The 19,398-nt window shown below is 33.0% G+C and overlaps 1 protein-coding gene across 1 annotated transcript; it reads right to left on the bottom strand.

Moving 5' to 3' along the window:
* Nucleotides 1–8,687: 8,687 nt before the first annotated feature.
* On the bottom strand, nucleotides 8,688–12,645 carry LOC112020345 (linamarin synthase 2). The gene is made up of 2 exons (XM_024052906.2): nucleotides 11,980–12,645; nucleotides 8,688–9,786 (listed from the first exon to the last, which is right to left on the bottom strand). The coding sequence occupies exons 1-2, from the start codon at nucleotides 12,485–12,487 to the stop codon at nucleotides 8,855–8,857; spliced, it is 1,440 nt and encodes a 479-aa protein (XP_023908674.1). The 5' UTR covers nucleotides 12,488–12,645; the 3' UTR covers nucleotides 8,688–8,854.
* Nucleotides 12,646–19,398: the final 6,753 nt, after the last annotated feature.

Below are 19,398 nucleotides of genomic sequence, written 5' to 3'. Positions count from 1 at the left end.
TCCCACTTGTGACTTTGAGACTCCACTCAAAGGTTTCAAATCTTCTTTAAGTTCTTTATGCAGCAACTAATGCGATCACCAAGTTCTTGACATGAATCTTGATCTTGATAACCCTAACTGTGTATGAAGGTAAACACCTCTAAATCTCACAAGAGATTCAACACGCAACATAAAAAAGACTTCTAAAACGTAGCTAGGCTTTTTATTTTTATACTTGGAGTAAAACATAAAACCCTACACGTCATATGGGCTTGGGCTGAATTGGAAATTTTGCAGAAAAATAAATCTGCACGAGATTCGATCGATCGAGTCTAATTTTCGATCGATCAAGTCTTGTAGATTTAAACCAATAAATCCTGTAATCACTTGATTCCAATTTTACAAATAAACACACTTTGAGCAAGCTTAAACCTAGACTCAATGTTTTGATTATGGTTTGCCAACATATTACAAATTGAAGTTCTAATACATTTAGTTCCTAAAGTCTTAGAACCTAACAATAAACATAAATGCAAAGCATTATGGTGAAAAAAGATGTGATTTTTTGTGCTTTGAAACTTACTCTTGGTAAACATCGGAAGCATGAGTTAATTCTAGTACTATTTATGGCACAACTCAGAACTATTTAATAATAATGATAACAGTAAGTAGTTGATATAACATATATATATATATATATATAGGGATTAACATAGTTGGACTTAAACTCAGTGTCTTAAGCTTTTGGGTTAAGTATGTGGTGTCCTTACATGTTATATTAACTACTCAATTGAAATATCCCTAGGGCGTTCTTTTCTCAACAAGTGGTATCAGAGCCAAGGTAGTGTGCAACAAGGTTACAAGGTTTTCAAGGTCCTTTTTGCCACTGGAGTAGGGACAATGTGCGTATACTTGGAACATGCGCACAAGGTTTCCATGAACATGGACATGCAGAATTCCTATGGATGAGAAGTATATATTGCATAACAGTTACATGCAATAAATGTCTCACAACATGCGGGATCAATATTGGATGTATGCTCCCCACCAATTGTGAGACATCGATTGCATGCAACTAATGTATAAGATAATTTTCCCCTAATTAGGGGTATGCATGGGGTTGAGTTTGAGATATTTTCAACTTTTTTTGGGTTGATAAATATCCAATCCAACCCAGGTTGTTTCCATTTTATCAAGTTTAATAATAAAAAAAATTGGATTTTTATTCAACTATTTAAGCCCATTATTCAATAAATTATCACAATGTATACAATCAAGCGTGATATAATTTATCAAAACTAATACGCAAAATCTCGAAATAATCCAAATTTAAAAATTTAAACAAAATCAAAATTCAAGATAAATCAAACTAAAAATTTGAAATGCACTTTTGTTTAAACTACTAACAGTGTGTATTGTGGGTTGAGTCAGGTTATATGGATTGAAAATTTTACCAGACCAAACCCAACCTAACTCAAGCTTAAAAGAATTTTACAACTCAACTCATCATCTATGAGAAATTAGCATAAGATGTCAATTTCAATTTGGTTGAGTTGAGTTAGTGGGTTGAATTCACCACCCCAAGCCTAGAACTCCAGAGTGATGAAGAAAGAAGTTAGTACCCATTATATGCTTTGTTAGAGATCAATTTAGTACTTTACTATCATTACCTTATCATACTTATCGTAACTACACATATGCAGAAGAGGTTGCACAAACATCACTGCATTATTGATTAAAAAGAAAAATAAAACATAATAAAATTTTGTGTATATAAACATGTGTTTATAATTATTAAAAAGAAAATGTAGATTAGAAAAAGGACAAGAATTATATAAGAGATTTCATTATCTTGCAATGAGAAAGTTGCCTGGAAAGAAAAAGTAATACTTAAGACACAGAAAAATACATAATTTTGTGTCACAACTCGCCACATGGTAAGTTGTGATTGATGTAAGTGTGATGGCGGGCCATGTGAAGACATACCTACACCAATCACAACTCGCCATACGGTAACACATAGCTATACACTTTTCTATGTCCTGAGTAATACTCTAGAAATAAAATATGAAAATAAATAGGCTTTATTGGTAGAACGAACATGAAGGGTTTAGTAACTTTTTATATAAAAAGTATAAATTGGTCGGACGAACATGTAGGGTTTAGTAACTTTTTATATAAAAAGTAAAAATTGGTTTTTCCTCCCATTTTGTTAGGTACAGGATCACATAATTTTTGTTATCTTCTCAAACCAAAAATAAATAAAAAATTGTTGTCGTACCTAATAAGGCACGTTTTTAGGAGCCGTGGTGGACTAGGAGATAAGATCCAACTACCCAACTACTTGTTCTTAAATTTGTTTGTTGGAACTTGCAGGTCAATTTAATTAGTATCATTATCAAAAAATAATAATAATAATAATAATTATTATTATTATTATTATTATTAGCATCGTTACCGTAAACTTGGACCAGCAACAAGTGGACAAGAGGCGTCGCTTTCCTATCAGTACTAGAAACGAAATAATAAATAAATAAATAAAATCAGAAGAAACGAAAATCAAAAGGTCACCTTCTACGTCTAGTCATCTACTATAGTAATGAAATTTCCATATTATTATTAGGCTTCGATCAGTTCCATGGTGGGGCTCGGGCAAATTATGAGACGCAATTATCTTTCTATTTCTTTCCTCTTATTTTGGCTCAAAATATATCATGATAAGATTGTCGAATTATTAGTCCATGCTTTACCAGGATTTTTTTTTTTTTTTTTTTTTTTTAAGAACTTGGCTTGGGTCGTGTTCCAGCTTGAAAACCATACCTTCCAATGGCGTAAATTTGAGCTGAATTTGGTTTCTTTGCTACCTGAAGAGCTCAAAAGTTACTTCAAAATAGTCTTCCTTATTAGATACGGGGTTCCCTTGTTTTTTTTTTTTATTGTATCTTTTGAGTAATAAACAATCCACTTTTATATCAACTCGCTACTTTTTTTTTCTATAACTCAGAGATAGTCAACCACTTCAATAAGTTGTAGAAGAAGTGGGGTTGTAAATGAACCAATCTGTTCATAAGTAACTCGAGCTTAACTCAATAAAATATTTGTTCATGTTTATTTATTCATACACAAGCCAAGTTTGAGTCTTAGTTTTAAGGTTTGTTTAAATAATGAGCTGAGCCCAAAAAGAAAAATATTTGTTCATGAATAGGCTCATGGACATTTAGGCTCTATACAAAAGAAGTTGGGCTTAGGCTCATTTATGAACTTGGTAATAAACTTGATATGAGCTTGACAAATAAACTCATATCTTACTAAGACTTCAATTAATTGAGAATTGAGACCATTGGTCCAAACCAAATAGGCTTGATAATAAACTTAATATGAGCATGATAATTCTTGTGTTGGATCTCAAGCTCAAAACTTTGATATTAAACTCAAGCTTAGCTTAACTAATAAATTAAATCGAGGATAAACTAAGCTCAAGCTTTTAGACTTTTTGACAAGTTAGAACTCAAACATGTTTGTGTTTTAAGCTTATTTATAATTGTTCATATTTGCTTATTTATAAACAAGTCAAGTTTGATCCTTAGTTTTAAGCTTGTTTAATAAACGGTCAAGCCAAAAAAAATGTTCATGAACAAGCTCAATACCCCAAAAAAAATAAAAAAATAAAAAAAATAAACTAAACTAAACTTAGACTCATTTATGGGCTTTGTGTAATAAGTTTGATATAAGCTTAACAAATAAACTCATAATTTACTAAAACTATATAATTCAAAAACTAAATAGGCTTGATATAAGCTTGATAATGTATTTGTGCTAGATCTCAAACTCAAAAACTTGATATGAGCTCAAGCTAAACTTGACTAATGAATCAAACAGCTCAAACATTATTTGTAGGCTTGTTTTGAAATCGAGCAAAGCTTGAACATTTTATTTTTGTTGAAAAATCGGCTAGAATATTTATTATTCAATAAAACTCAACTTATTTACAACTGTGGAAAGGAGTTGCGGCAAAAATTGTCCCTAGACTTATTGGCCCTTCTTTTGTGTGGCACTTTGAACTTGTTCATAAGCCCAAGAATAAAACGGTGTCATTCAATATTTAATGATAATTTTAAGAGAGAGAATGAGCTCTATTGGTGGAATGCCCTCCAATCAAATCATTTCACAAACTTTACCTTTTTGGTAATTCTGTATAAGGACCATCTATAGAAAGTTAGAAACAACCGCCACCTCGGCCCACCTTTTTTTTTTTTTTTTTCTGAGTAAATCAAAAGGGTGATTTTTCAACTTCAATGAAAATGCCATAGATAAATGGGTAAACTTCAATCACAACCAAAATTCTACAAACCCTACACAGGCTCTTCTGGAAGTTTAGAAAAATCGACGCAGTTTTTAACTGGCAGGGACCACTTTTTGAAGTAATAACTCCAGGTCTTTCAATCTGCATGGATGGTGCAAAACTCTATACCCATGGATCTATCAATATATGATTGTGTACATCAAGGTGTATGTGGGAATATAGGCATATATGGAGGCAACAATATAAGAGCACAGTTAATACATTAATCTAAGCTTAGAAGCATAGAGATAATATGCTCCTCACATAGCATACATAACGTATTTTCTCAACGAAAAAACAAAAGCATACATAAAGTATAGGAAAATATGAAATCTATTTACTTAAATGGAAATCTAGACTAATAAAGCAATAAAAGGGGAAGAGGCTTACTTTAGGGGTGATTAGAAGGCTAAAGAGGCCTTAATTTAGTGCTGGAAATTTTAGGAAAAGAGGATTTGGAATCTTAGGATTAGATTAAAAAAAGATGATATTTGATGATGGGCAAAGATTGATGATCAAATAAATGGGGAAAGGGGGAAATATTTAAAGGGAAATGGCTTGGCCATTAGGCCCAACCCTACCATGAGCCAGGCATATGGTAGGGGTGGGCTGGGTCTGCTGCCATCTCATTTTTCTACAAGCGTCTAGGCCTTTTCGGTCCCCATTTTCTACTCTTTCGGATCTTATCTTTGAGCAGCTGTTTGGAGATCTTCTAGAACTTGGATTTTTGTGTTCTTGCAATCCTTAAAAAGTTCTTGCAGTCCACTTTCTAAAGGTTCCAGCTTTATTCAATTTAGAACAGCGGTCACGAAGATAGTCCAGTTGGCAGAAGGTGTTCAGTGTAGAAATTTGCAAAGCTGATTTTTGCCTATATTGTGCATGTGATATCTCTCAATCCAAAAATGATATTGTCCAGCCATTTTTTCTTTGACATACATAATTGATCCTAATTCAATGATATTCTGGATTTTTGCATAAATTATGGCTGAAACAAAACAGTTGTTTGTGTGAAAACGCCCAAAAAACAACTTTTAGTCCCCAAAAAATAAAAGTGTCACTGGAAGGATTTTGATGCCTATTTTGTAAATATGTTTGTTTTATTGTCCCAATACTCTGATTTAGCAAGTTGGAGGCTTCGGAAAATGGTGATAAAATAATGATTTTGCATAAAATTTCCACTTTTTTTTCTTTTAATTCAAGTGGGGTTTTTGCCATCCATGCTAAATTGAAGTTCACCGTGAGACATTTTCAATGACTCCTCACTTGAACCAATTTGTGGTCGTTTGATTATAATTTAATCAAGATAAACTATAATCAAACATTACAAAAATGGCTGTTTTTTATTATCAAAGATTCAATGTTTTTGTAATATCTTTCTTGTTTCAACTACAATTTGGGCATGTGAACTATCATTTTAAAGACAATTTCATGATCTTTAACATGATCACAAATTTATTACAATATGGATGGTTGAAATTTTGGTCAAACTTAGTTAGAATAAGTCAAATAATTTGAAATGATGATGAGGTTAAAGTAAATTGGAATTTGGTGGTTAGATGAATTTGGAGCTAATTTTAATGTCAAACAACTTAGGGTGAGTTTGGTTCAGCTTTTTGTGAAAGTGCATAATGAAAAAGTTGAGTTTTTAAAAAGTCCATAATGAAAAAGTTGAGTTTCAAAAAGCTGAGTGTTTGGTAAAGCTGTTAAAAATTGCTTTTTGAAAAAGCTGAGTGTTTGGTAACACTTATAAAAGTGGCAGTTTGAGGGATAAATTACCAAAAAGGACAATGTATATATAAGGGAGTTTATTTCATACTTTTTTTTTAATGCGAGTTTATTTCATACTTAAATCAACTACTTCATATACTTAAATCAATTTTTCTTTTTCTAAAAAAATTATTTTTTCTCATCAATATTAGCTAATAACAACCTACCACTTAAGATTTATTGTGAAAATATTATGATAATTGATACTGATTTTAATTTGAACGTACTATTACAATTATTTTTTTCTCTTTTTAAAAAAATTATTTTTTTCTCACCAATATTAGCTAATAATAACCTACTATTTAAGATTTATTGTGAAAATATTGTGATAAAAATTGATACAAATTTTAATTTTAACATACTATTAAAATTTTTTTTTCTCTTTCTAAAATAATAATTATTTTTCTCACAAATATTAGCTAATAATAACCTACTCTTTAAAATTTATTGTGAAAATATTGTGATAAATATTGTGGTAGTATTTTTAAATTGGTTCTTTGACTTTCTTTCACCCATACGTTTCCTCTCTTTTTTTTTTCTTTTTTTTTTTTTTTTTTTCTTCTCTTGCATTTTGTCCACCACACACGTGCCCCATAGGATTCCTTCATTCTTTTTTTTTTCCCTTTATATTCCACTTGTGATTCCAGAGCCTTCTTTTCTCCTTAAGATGAGAGAGCAATTTCTCTGAAGGGTAAGACAGATGTGTGGGCTGCGTGTGTGAAGATTCTGAAGTGTAACCCTTGCCCTTTAGTCAAGGGCAGTTTTGTAACTCCACGAGCCCAACGGATATAAAAATAAAAGCTGAGTCCCAGCTTTTCAATTATGGAGCAAAAGGCATTCATTTCCAAAACGCGCAAGATTTGAAGGAATGTAAAAGCCAACTTTCAGAAAAAGTTGGCTTTACTCTCACCAAACGCAAATATAGAGCCAACATTTTGTAAAAGCCAACTTTTAGGCTTAGAAAGTTCAACCAAACGGGCACTTAGTCAAACTCAATCAAACTTAGTTAATTAAATGAGGAAATTTTGGGATTCTGGGCTCTCGAACCATTGAAATAATTTATCCAACAACTAATTAGGACAAATCAATTTATTTCATGTAATATTCCTTATTTTTACATGTTAGAAATGTTTTTTTTTTTTTTTTTAATTTCAAAGCTCAAATTGACATTTTGGCATGGAAATTGAGGTCAAACAAAATACAGTGTCAACATCTCCCAATTTCTATTTCTTCAACCTTCTCCTCTAGTTCTCGCTCAATATCGATTCCCCTCTCTCACTACTTGTGCCTTCAGTGATTCACTTTTCACCACAACGCAGAGGTGACTCCAACGAGACATGGGAAGGCTGTTACAGCTCTAGTCAAAAATTTTCCCAACCAACACACATGAATCGAATGCAACAATGACATGCAATACTAAGAGACTGGAGTCACATCAGTCCTTGCAGCACTGCAATTTGGAGATCTCTAATGTGACCTCTGCCATGACAAATGAGCTAGATTTTGGTGTGGTGCTAGTGGCATGGTGGTTTAGGTCTCAGATTCACTAGATCTTGGGTTCTTTCCTATCGAGTTGAGATCTTTGGGCATATGGATGAGTTTTTTTTGGTGGCTTGGGTATTGGGTAGTGGAGTTTTGTCAAGTGGCAACTATAGTGGTTTTTGGTGGTGGTTGGGGTGAAATTGGTGTTGTGTTGTGATGTAGTATAGGGGTTTGTGGTGGTGGCAAGGTGGTTGAGGGTGGTGACAACAATTGGGATTTTGTCTATGGTGTTTTTTGTTTGGTTTGAAAATCTGAGTTTGCATATGGGTGGGTTTATTGTTGAGAAAGAGCGAGGATAGGAGTTGTGGGTTGGTGGTGGTGTTGTGACTTTAGAGTAGAGATTAGTGTGAAAGAGATGATTGGACAGAAATATTAGATGAAGAAATGGTATTTGAATAAAATAGATAGTATAATGAATAATCTAATGTTGGTGTTTTTGAAAAGTGGTTATGCAAAATAGAAAAAGTAAGTTCTTATACTAAAATAAACAAAAAATTTGCACATATAGATGTGAATATTTTACTATCTCTAGAGCTACACGAATTGTTTCCAATAGTACTTGATACGTAAAGATGGGGAAAATGGGTATTTGGCCCTAATTTATAAACTATGCGGCAAAATGCCTCTATTTTGAAACTGTCTAGCAAAATGCCCATATTTTTGAAAATCAAGTTACAGGTGGAACATTAGCTATGCATATTTTGCTACTTAAATGTTTTTGAAAATTTAAGTGAAACTTCCACTTAAAAATATACATATAACTCGATTTTGTTGAAATCAAGTTTAAAAAATAATGGCATTTTGCTAAATAGTTTCAGAACATGAGAATTTTGCTACATAGTTTGTAAAAATGGGCAAATGCCCATTTACCCTATAAAAAGATCACTAGTTGTTTAGTTTTTCCCATGACAGTCATTGTATATTTACTTAATTACCGACTTCACTAATATATTTGAAGTTTGGATTTACTTTTTAAACATTATTGAATTTATTTATTTAATTTTATAAAAACATTATGGTTAACAATACCATAAAATATTTATGAAAACATCTAAAATCAAGGAAATAAAACCTTAAATTATAATCTTCAAAAAATTACATAATAAAAATTAATAGGCTGAACCCATGTTCTGTTCTACCACACCAATGGGGAAATATGATCCGATGGTATTATTATAGATGTAAACATAATATTATATCTTTCTCACAAGACAGTTTGACTCTTCACTCACCAACGAGGAGAGCCTCCTTAATTAATCTTTCAAAGTTCTTATATGATGATCCTTCAAATTCAGTTGCTTTCATTGCTTTCTTCTTCCATTCCCTAGCTTTTTGCCTCAGGGAACGTCCCTTTTCCCCTTCCATCATTTCCTTAACACGTGCTTCAATCTCATGACGTTTAACATCCTCGTTAACCTCCACACCAATCTCCCAAGTGGTACAAGCATACCGACCATTTGTCTGTTGCTCGGCAAAGAAAGGCCAACAAATAATAGGCACGCCAGCAGATACACTTTCTAATGTAGAATTCCAACCACAATGTGTTAGAAAAACCCCTATGGATGGGTGTGCTAGCACTTGATCTTGGGGGCACCAACTTGTTAGCAATCCCCTATCCTTAGTCTCCTCAAAAAATTCTTCAGGCAAGATTGCTGAATCCCCCATTACCACATCAGGCCTAACTATCCACAAAAATGTGTGCTTGCTATTCGCAAGACCCCATGCAAACTCTTTCATGTGTTGGTTTGACATCACAGTTACGCTTCCATAATTTACATACACAACTGAGTTGGGTTCCCTTTTATCAAGCCATTGGAGACATTTGGAGTCTTCTTTCCATAAGCTTGAACCTTGAGACATGAAATGGCTCTCAGGTACATGTCGACCTAGTAAGTGAAGTGGGCCTATATTGTAAACATGAGGGAATTTGGCTAAAAGTACTTCTAGGACTTCATGTTCAAACTCCTCAAATGTATTGAAGATGATCGCGGAAGAATTTGAGCAATTTTGTACTTCTGATCCCATAAAATCAAACATTGTTTCAGTAATGTCAGTGGTTCTAATAAAGGTAGGGAGGTCCTTGAGCCGGATGTTTTTCATTCCCGGGATCCAATTTATTGGTTTGTCAAGTGTTCCGTCATCTTTGAAGCTTTCATCTGTAACAAAAAAATATATATATAACAATATGTCTAGAATCACAACTTTTCTCATAAATTGTTGATGCAATAAGTTGTTAACGATTAATAATAAAATGGTGTCAATAGTGAGTCTATAAGAAAATCAATAATCACTTCTCTACTTAGCAATATTGAAAATGTTGTTTAAGTAATATTGAAAAATGTAGTTTATATACGTCTCGCTTTTCTTTGATTTCTCTAGCAGATCATAGCATAACCTTTGTTTCCCCTCATAATCCACATTCGCCAGGAAATATTAAACCAAATGCGATGTGATCACAATGACAATCAACAATTAAAGGTAACTTTATATATATTCAAGTAAATAAAGAAAAAAAAAGTAATTTTACACATTATTTATCCCATGAACAAAAGAAAATTTATTATGTATCCCACAGGAGTTAGATCTCATATGAATTTAATACATGTATGTATCTACCCTCTTACATGGTGTGAGTATTGCATTTATCCAGTACATCATACATGTATGTATCTACTTTTAAATGAGGTGGGACCCACCTTATATAAGAGAGCAGATACAAATTTTTTATACATGTAATGCCACCTCCTATTCAAAGATTGCTTTTGTAAAATAGACATGTTACTATTTCTAATTTTGTGGACTTGACTTTGATGTAACAAGTACTGAAGTTACTTTGCAAAAAAAAATTACGAGAAGTATTTACTATCCATACTGTAGGACAAATTACTCCGACTCTTTGACAAGAGAAAATATCTCTCTTATGGAACAGTACACCACTCCTATATTTGATGGATCTCACACATTTATGAGACCCCATGTTATTTAATTATTGAAAAAAAAATAAAAATAAAAAATAAAAAACCTCATGTTATTATGAAAAAATAAATAAATAAATAAATTTGTTTGATTTTGTTGTAGGAAGTGGAGTTTTAGTTGTAGGGTTTTGTTGTACAACTTTTGGGATTATAAAGAACCGTAACTAGAAAGAAATATAACATTAAGGGTACGTTTAGTACACTGAATGTAGATTACATTAGAAATAGTAATCTTTATTACAGGGAATAGAAGACATTGTAATGGAATAACTATTCTTATTCATAAGTTTGGTTGTTACATATGGAAAACTTGTAAAAGATAATGTATAAGGAAACTTTATATTTTTGGAAATATATTAATTTTAAAACTTATTATATACACTAAGGAATAGCTATTACATCAATTTTAAAGAGGAATAGCTATTCTTCAATTTAAAGAATGGTTATTCCATTGTAATAACTAATCCATGTAATAAAGATGCAACTAAATGACCGAATTGATATTACACATGAATAACTATTACATTACAGGAGCTATTACAGTGTACCAAACGTACCCTAACATTTAGAGTATTTGACAAACTACAAAGCTACACTACTTTAGAGATACTGTTATTCTGTGAGATGATCAGCAATGACACCACACCAAATCGATATTCGAAATTGAGAGACAAGGGAGGAGATGTTTTTGGCAAAGAGAAATATCGAGACAGGGTGAGGATTCAAAATTTAAACTTAAAATTAAGAGCATTTATTTCACAATTAAGATTGTACTTTATAACATTATCACAAGATTGTACTTTATGAATTTAATAATATACAAAGTGCTAAATGCAGATTTTTTTTCTTTCTAAAATTTAGAATTAAATCGGAAAAGGTTATAATTTTATATAATGACCGTGGATAATTTGGATAATTCACCTTTTATTTATTTTATTTTTTTAAAACCCAAACAAAATCTTATAAAATATAATAAAATTTTATTATTATATAATTAATTATTGGAAAATATTGATTGATGAGATCTCTGTCTCATTTGGCTATTGCGAACTCACCAATATTTTCCAGGTTTAAAATTCTTAATTAAAGTCTTATGAACAACTTCTGGCTGGATGGCTAATTACATTGCACTTGACAAAGAGAGTAAATGAGAAACTTATGAACAGGGGGACTTAGTATATATGCTCATTAAGCTATTTAAGCTTAGAGTGGTAAGTGATAGATATACTCAGTAACCCCATACTACCATCTGAGTTACAGTTCAATTAATAAAGTTGTTTATAGTCATCTGAACAGTACCATTGGTGTGGTTAGAAAAATATGAATCTAATCTTTAACAGTTATTCTAGCAAAACAAAAAATTGCTCAAAGTACCTTTGAATGGAAGAATGCCTCTTTTGATGAGTTCAGTGAAGTTGAGATATCCCATGTAGCCACAAGCTGAGGCAGTCCAAAACTGAACCTCTGGGATGCCTAATTCTTCTCCAGCTTTAATAGCAAAACTCATGATGCCATCAGAAACTATGCAAGTAACCAAAGGCACTTCAGAGGATGAGTTGAGCTTAAGCACTAGCTCTTTGAAAGGGACCAAACAGTTCTTTCTGGTGGCATCCATTAAGCTTGGAACATGTTGAGTTGCATCACGGTCCGATGGTGGCAACCCATCTGGTATTGTTTCAAACTGGAAATCAGGTAGCCCCTTTATGTAGTCAAGCCCTTTGGATCGGATTAAGCGTCTGTGGTTGAACTCAGTGTTTACAAAGGTTATATGGAAGCCCCTTGAGTGTAGCAGCTTGGCTAATCGCATCATGGGTGATACATGGCCTTGCGCTGGGAATGGAACACATACTGCATGGGGCTTTGTAGCTCGAACTGAACCCATATCACTTGCAAGTTAATCTATCTATATTTTTATATGGAATCAAAAAAAATATATATATATATATATTGAGAGTTCTTATGGAATCAAATTTAAAGGGCTTGTGATGATACCTTTAGGCTCTATGCCATTTTATAGGAAATATGCGTAGCATTAGGATATTAGTCTTATAGATTTTTTTAGTAAACTCATCACCGGGGAAAACTATTCGCTGTCACATGAGAGATAATATTATCTCCTTAAAGTCTCCTTTAATGTCTTATCTTGTGCAACTTTTGCAAGCCACCGGAGTTGGGTCTCAAATAATATTATTAAAAAAAATCAATTCAAAATAACACGTATAAGAATACAAATATTTACGTGAAAAATCTTTTCTCTTTGAAAGAAAAAATCACAAGATAAATTTTAAATAATTTCACTATTATCAAATCAATTATAATAATTCTTATGCAAACCTCACAACTAAAAAATATAAAACCTCATTTATTTTTCTTTACCCTTACACACAAATTATCTTTCTCACGGCAATCCTTTTTCTTTTCTTTTTCATTATGCGGCACCTCCTTTTTCTTCCTGTTTGTCTCCTGCTCTTTAGCACACCACACGCGTGTCTTTTATATATTCAATCCTGCCGCCTCACACTCCTAGGAACATATGGAGTGTTGACTTTCCACGTGTCTCCTATTTCAAGTTGAAATAGAAGTCCTCGTCAGTTGGGCTTAGCTTATTAAGGAGCTTCACGTGGGCTGGACTTTGGTGCCAGCTTGCCCCCAACAACCAATTGGCCCAGTCTGGAAGCTGGTTCAGTCAGTCAAAAACGTGAAAGACTTTTTCCCCAAAAAAAGAATTCCACAGCTTGCAAATGTGGCAAATTGTTATTATTATGTGAAAATTTGATCTTATTAAATTTTGTTGACACAATAATGAACTCAGAGAACTAATAAAATTATGTCAATTCATCCATGTAAAAATTGTGTCTATAGCATTACTTTTTTCTCTCCTCTCTTACGCTTTATTTGGAAACTTTTTTCTCTCCTCTCTTATGCTTTATTTGGAAACGGAGGAGAATGAGAAGAAAAAAGAGAGGAAATTAGGCTAATATGACAATTTCCCTTATTTGGTTGGCATTGTAGGAAAGAAATGAAGATAAAGTGGAAGGAGTGAGCATCCATCCGGGCCTAGTTTTCTCATCCGCCCAAATTGGGTGGAAATGAGAAAAAAGACAAGTAAAAAGCTTGCAATTTTTGGGGCCCCACTACTAATGACTTCTAAAAGTTCAATTTTGTCCATCACCAAAACAAACACATTGGTTTTTATTTTGGGTATTTAGGTAAAAACATATATCTAAATTAAATACATTCTTTTCTTTTCTTTTATCTTCCCTAACTCTTTCCAAACATGTAAAAATGTAGCATTTTATTTTCTTATCTTTTCCCCCTCTCTCTCTCTCTCTTCTATTCTTTTCTCTTCCCCTCATTTACAACCAAACACACTATTAATGTTGACAATAATCGAGCCCTCCACTCCATCTCAACACAGTTGCTAATGATGCTCCCAAGTCCCAAAATCGTATGAGAATAATCTTTTTCTTCTCCTAAATGTTTAAAGTACTATTAGTGGTTACTTGGTGGTAGTATTGCTACTGCAATCAGGTGATGCTACAAAGTTCCAAACTTCCAATAAACCGTGGTCCATAGAGCTGTAAATGAACCGTGTTATTCATAAATAGCTCAGGCTTGATTAGATAAAAAAACTCGTTTATGTTTATTTGGTTATAAACAAGTCAAACTTGAGCCTTCAATTTAAGTTTATTTATTAAATGAGTCGAGTCCAAGCAAAAGAAAGAAATGTTCATGAACAAGCTCATAAACAATAGGGCTTGATTAAAAAAAAAAAAAAACAAAACGAGCTTAGGCACGTTTATGGGCTTCGTAATAACTTTAATATGATCTTAAATAATAAACTCATATCTTACTAAACTTTTGATAAAAATTGGATGTTGGGACCAAATGTCCAACCCAAATGGGCTTGCTAACATGATTAATATGGACTTGATAATATACTTGTATTAGATCTTAAGCTAGGCTTGACTAATGAATCAATCAAAGTCAAGCCAAGTTCGAACTTTAGGACTTTTGAGAAGTTCAAGCTCAAATATAGTTTATATGCTTGGTTCAAGCTCAAACCAAACTTGAACATTTTGTATTTGTTGTCCACCCGAGCTTGAACATTCAGTACTAAGCAAATCTTAAATCGTTTACAACCCTAACCGTGGATAAATGATCTACCATATTTGTAATGGATTTAATTTATACAAAGATTCCAGTAATTAAACTTATTCCAGTAATTAAACTTGTGTTCAATTCTCAAAGCTTATTTTTTTAAGGCAATATTAGCAATTTTCTGGTAATGGTACACTAGTACTAGCATCTTGGAACAACTTGCATAGATGGAGGGGAGGAGAGAAGATGAGAGTGAATGGAAAGTGTATGGTTTAATGACTTTGCTTGGATCTTTTTTTTAAAGAGAGGAAGGGGAAGGGTTTGAAGGGATTTGGAATTTTGGAAGGGTATCTTAGCCCTCCTAACCCTTCATTTTTAGTTCCTTCAAAGTGGAGAGATATGGAAGAGAAGTGAAGTGGAGGAGATTAAAAAACAATTGAAATGTCAATTTTTCCTTTAAGATGTCAATTTATATTTATTTCTTAGCCCTCCTAACCCAATAACTTGTTATAGAATTTATATTTTAAAAATCCCACAAATTAAATTATATGTTCTTAACAACCGTGCCAATTTTCATGTCAATTGGATGTTATTTACCATTTGATTTGTAAATTCATTTTTTATGTATTATTTTAAACTAGAAAAACTTGAATCTAAAAAATTGATTGATGACATGACTATTAATCTTTTATTACCATGAAATTTTGCAAGTATGGAGAATATATGAAAATAATGTTAACGGTAGATTTGTCAAATTTTGCATCCAATTAAAAAATATTGAGTAGTGTAACATTACACAATTCTTAATAAAATAGGTCATAATTGTCAAATTATGAAATTCCCTGCTCCCTATTAGTTGACTCTTACAAAAATCATTAATATTTCTTATAATTTTAAAAAAATTATTTGAGAAAAACTTTATTACCTAAAATAGACTGAAATATAAATATCCAGTGCAAAAGCAATTGATTTGATCGGGTTAAAAATAAATAAATAAATAAATAAAAATTTCCTTTGGGAAAAATCAACCGTTGGTCAACAGTTTGTATATGAAGAGAGGGGGCAAAGAGAGAAGTTATCATTAGGAGAGTTTTTTGTAATGAAAATTATTTGGGAATGGTTTGTTGAATATGTATATATAAGTTCCAAAAAAAAAACCCTTTCTTCCCTATTTTGCTTGTTTTTCGTTGGCCACGGAAAATAATTTCAGTTGACTTCTGTGCTATACCAATTACCAAATACCAAAAAATGTAGTGTATTTTTACAAAACCAATCAGACTAAACTTTTGGTTTGAAAATTTAACCACTTCATATTAATTTTGAAATGTTCTTATTTACTACCATTGTACCATATGCAAATCATGTAATTTAATCCTTATCCTTTAATTCCTATAAAAAAAATTAAAAAAAAAAAATCCTTATCCTTCAACGAAATTTGCCAACAGTAGATTTCATTATGCACAATTTTTTTTTTTTAAATTTTAGAAGAGCATTATTCACAAACGTAATATCTAAGGTCAAAGTTTATTTATTTATTTATTATTTGTATAAAATATATATATATATATATATATTTTATATATAAGATATAAACTCTCTCCTCGAAACTTAAACCCTTACTTTTATACTCTATAAACATTTATATTTGTGTAATAATTATCGCACTAAAGATGTACAGTGGTAAAATATACTAAATAATAACAGAATATTTACTTTTTATAATGAATCACCCGTCAAAATTCCTTATAATATCTTCTACCTTAAATCCACCCATACCAAACATGGTGATTTGGCTATACATGGACGAGCTTAAATAATTTACAATGTCTTCTTTAGTTCATGAGCTGCTGAGGAAAAATCACATCTAATTCTGAACACCTTGTTCAATTTCTTATAGATATTGAAGATGCTACTATCGGAGACACCTTGTTCATGGGTCTCTATTTTTTTTTTTTTTGGCTCTTTGCTTTTTGAACGCATTGGATTCCAGCTTCCTGCATCAAACAAAAAATCATTAATTTCAGAATTCTGCATCTCCATCGTTTTGCTCTTGACTTTTGTACTGAAACAAATTTATGACCACTCTCTATTGTGTAGGGTCTGCCCTAGGCCTAGGCCACTTAGGCCCCTAATTTTTTTTAATACCTCCAATAAATATATATACATATATATATATATATATATATTGGAGGGTTTAAAAAAAATTAGTTTACATTTTTTTTTCCCACTAATAAAAATGCTCAAAGAATTGAGCATTACTAGAGATAAGACAAATTTATATACATAAGTCTTACAAATAGATGTAACACTAATCACAAGTAATTCAAATAGGATAATATTAAAAATACTATAAATTTTACTATATAACCTTTATAATTTAATTTGATAATGAATATAATTGATGGACTTCAACAATCTATTAAATGCATTTTTGAATGATTTTTTTTTTTTTTTTTTTGTGATTGATGATATATCTTTATAAGATTCATGTTGTAAAGTTAATAATATCCCTAGCATCTTTATAAGCCTCATGTCACTTATCACATTTGCTATTACATTAATTTGTAATTTTTTTTGTAGTAAAATTTATTATAACTTTAGCATTTTCCCAAAAAAAAATTCATATTAAATAGTAAAAATAATGGGTTTAAAAAAATTATTATATAAAACTCTTGTTAAATATTATTTAAGTGATAAAGTAAAGACCTCATTTGAAGATTTTGCCTTAGGCCTCCAAATCGTTCGGACCAGCCTTGCTTTTGTTCTATAATTTAGGACCACACCCTTTTACCAATAGTAAGTTTCAAAGCAAAAAAAATTACACACTTTTTCACCAAAATGCTTTGCATTTATGTTTATGGTGGGATCCAAATGAGTTGAAAATGTGGGCACATGTAAAAAAATTTGTTAATTTTTTTTTGTGTAGGTTGCAAAACTCGCATGAAAAATTTATTGAGAAAGTTAACAAATGTCCTTGATTATGAAATATTTTTAAAAACTTTTTATGGGAAAAGTGAAAAATAATTGACTTTTTTGACACATTTTTATATTTCCCATGAAAATGGTATTTGAATTTTTCTAAAATTTTCAATTAAAAATTTTCCTAAGGGCACCTATTAATAGGACTCTAAGTTTGCAAGATCATTTATCACCTGTTATTAGCTTTTAAACTCATTGACTTAAGCTTTTGGGTTAAATACGTGATGTCCATATATGTTGTGCGGGTCGCAAATGAGGCCAATGGGCTCAGCCCCACTTGGGCTCACAACTAATTTGTTTGTAAGGCTGAATTTCCTACTATGGGTGATCCTACAACCAAGGACTCACTGAGATCACCTTTCTCCTTCTTGGCGACACAATCTTTCCTCCCAACTGCTCTCCGGACTCTCTTTTTCTGACCTTTTTCTGACCAACCCCTTCTTTCTTCTCCTTCCCTCTTATTTATAGTGCCCAGCTCAGGCGAGGGTCATTAATGCTTCTCATGTTTGTGCAACAGAGGGTCCAGTAGGATTTTCTCTAAATGGGAGGTTAGGTATGGGTGGCTTTGGGACTTGGTGCCCACATTCGTTGGCAGCTCGGCAGAGTCAGGGCGCGTTGAGTGCTACGGAAGGTCCAATTAGGGGGGTGGTAAGTGGGAGTCTAGGTCTGGGTGGCTTTGGGACTTGGTGCCCACATCAGGTCAGAGCGAGGTGCTGGCGTTTGGAGGGCCCTCTTTGAGCCGAACAAAGTTGAAGTGCCGTTCAATAAAAGTGCTCGGTAAAAATTATGCCAATCATAACTTACTAATGAAGCTCGGCACTCCCGAGCTGTGATAGCAAGGGTTGGGCCTTGGGGCGAAATGAGGATTGGGCCCAAAGACCGCGTGTTTTGGGACAGAGACTTGGGGTTGAGTAGGCCCAACACTTCGGGTGCCGCACATTAGCCCCCCCTTGATTTACGCTCGATGCACGGCGTGAATCAAGGAACTCCAAAGAGCGCACGTTACGGGTTCAGTGGAGTGACGTCAGGGGCGGTGCAGGATTTCATTAATGCTCTCTGAAAAGGCGCGCTGGATCTGGCCAAGCGTTACAACCCCCATTACTGTCTGACGCTTCGCGAACCGAGGAGGCGCAGTTGTTTATCGAGTGGTCCAATTAGGGGGGTGGTAAGTGGGAGTCTAGGTCTGGGTGGCTTTGGGACTTGGTGCCCACATCAGGTCAGAGCGAGGTGCTGGCGTTTGGAGGGCCCTCTTTGAGCCGAACAAAGTTGAAGTGCCGTTCAATAAAAGTGCTCGGTAAAAATTATGCCGATCATAACTTACTAATGAAGCTCGGCACTCCCGAGCTGTGATAGCAAGGGTTGGGCCTTGGGGCGAAATGAGGATTGGGCCCAAAGACCGCGTGTTTTGGGACGGAGACTTGGGGTTGAGTAGGCCCAACACTTCGGGTGCCGCACATATGTTATACTAATTACTTAATTGCAAAGTCTCTTGAGGTGTTCTTTTCAAAACAAGTGGTATTAGAGGCAAGATGGTCTGCAGCAAGGTTACAAGGTTTTGAGGGTCCTTTTTTCCACTAGAATAAGAATAGGGTGCGTGTACTTGGAGCATGGGCACAAAGTTCCTTGAACATGGACATGCAGGGTTCCTATGGATGAGAAGTATATTGCATAATTGTTGCATGCAACCAATGTCTCACAACATGTGAGATCAAT

Source organism: Quercus suber, unplaced genomic scaffold (genome assembly GCF_002906115.3).
Source record: "Quercus suber isolate HL8 unplaced genomic scaffold, Cork oak 2.0 scaffold_9, whole genome shotgun sequence".
Taxonomy (NCBI): domain Eukaryota; kingdom Viridiplantae; phylum Streptophyta; class Magnoliopsida; order Fagales; family Fagaceae; genus Quercus; species Quercus suber.
The sequence above is the reverse complement of the archived record's forward strand: the minus strand, read 5'-3'. Positions and strand labels throughout refer to the sequence as shown.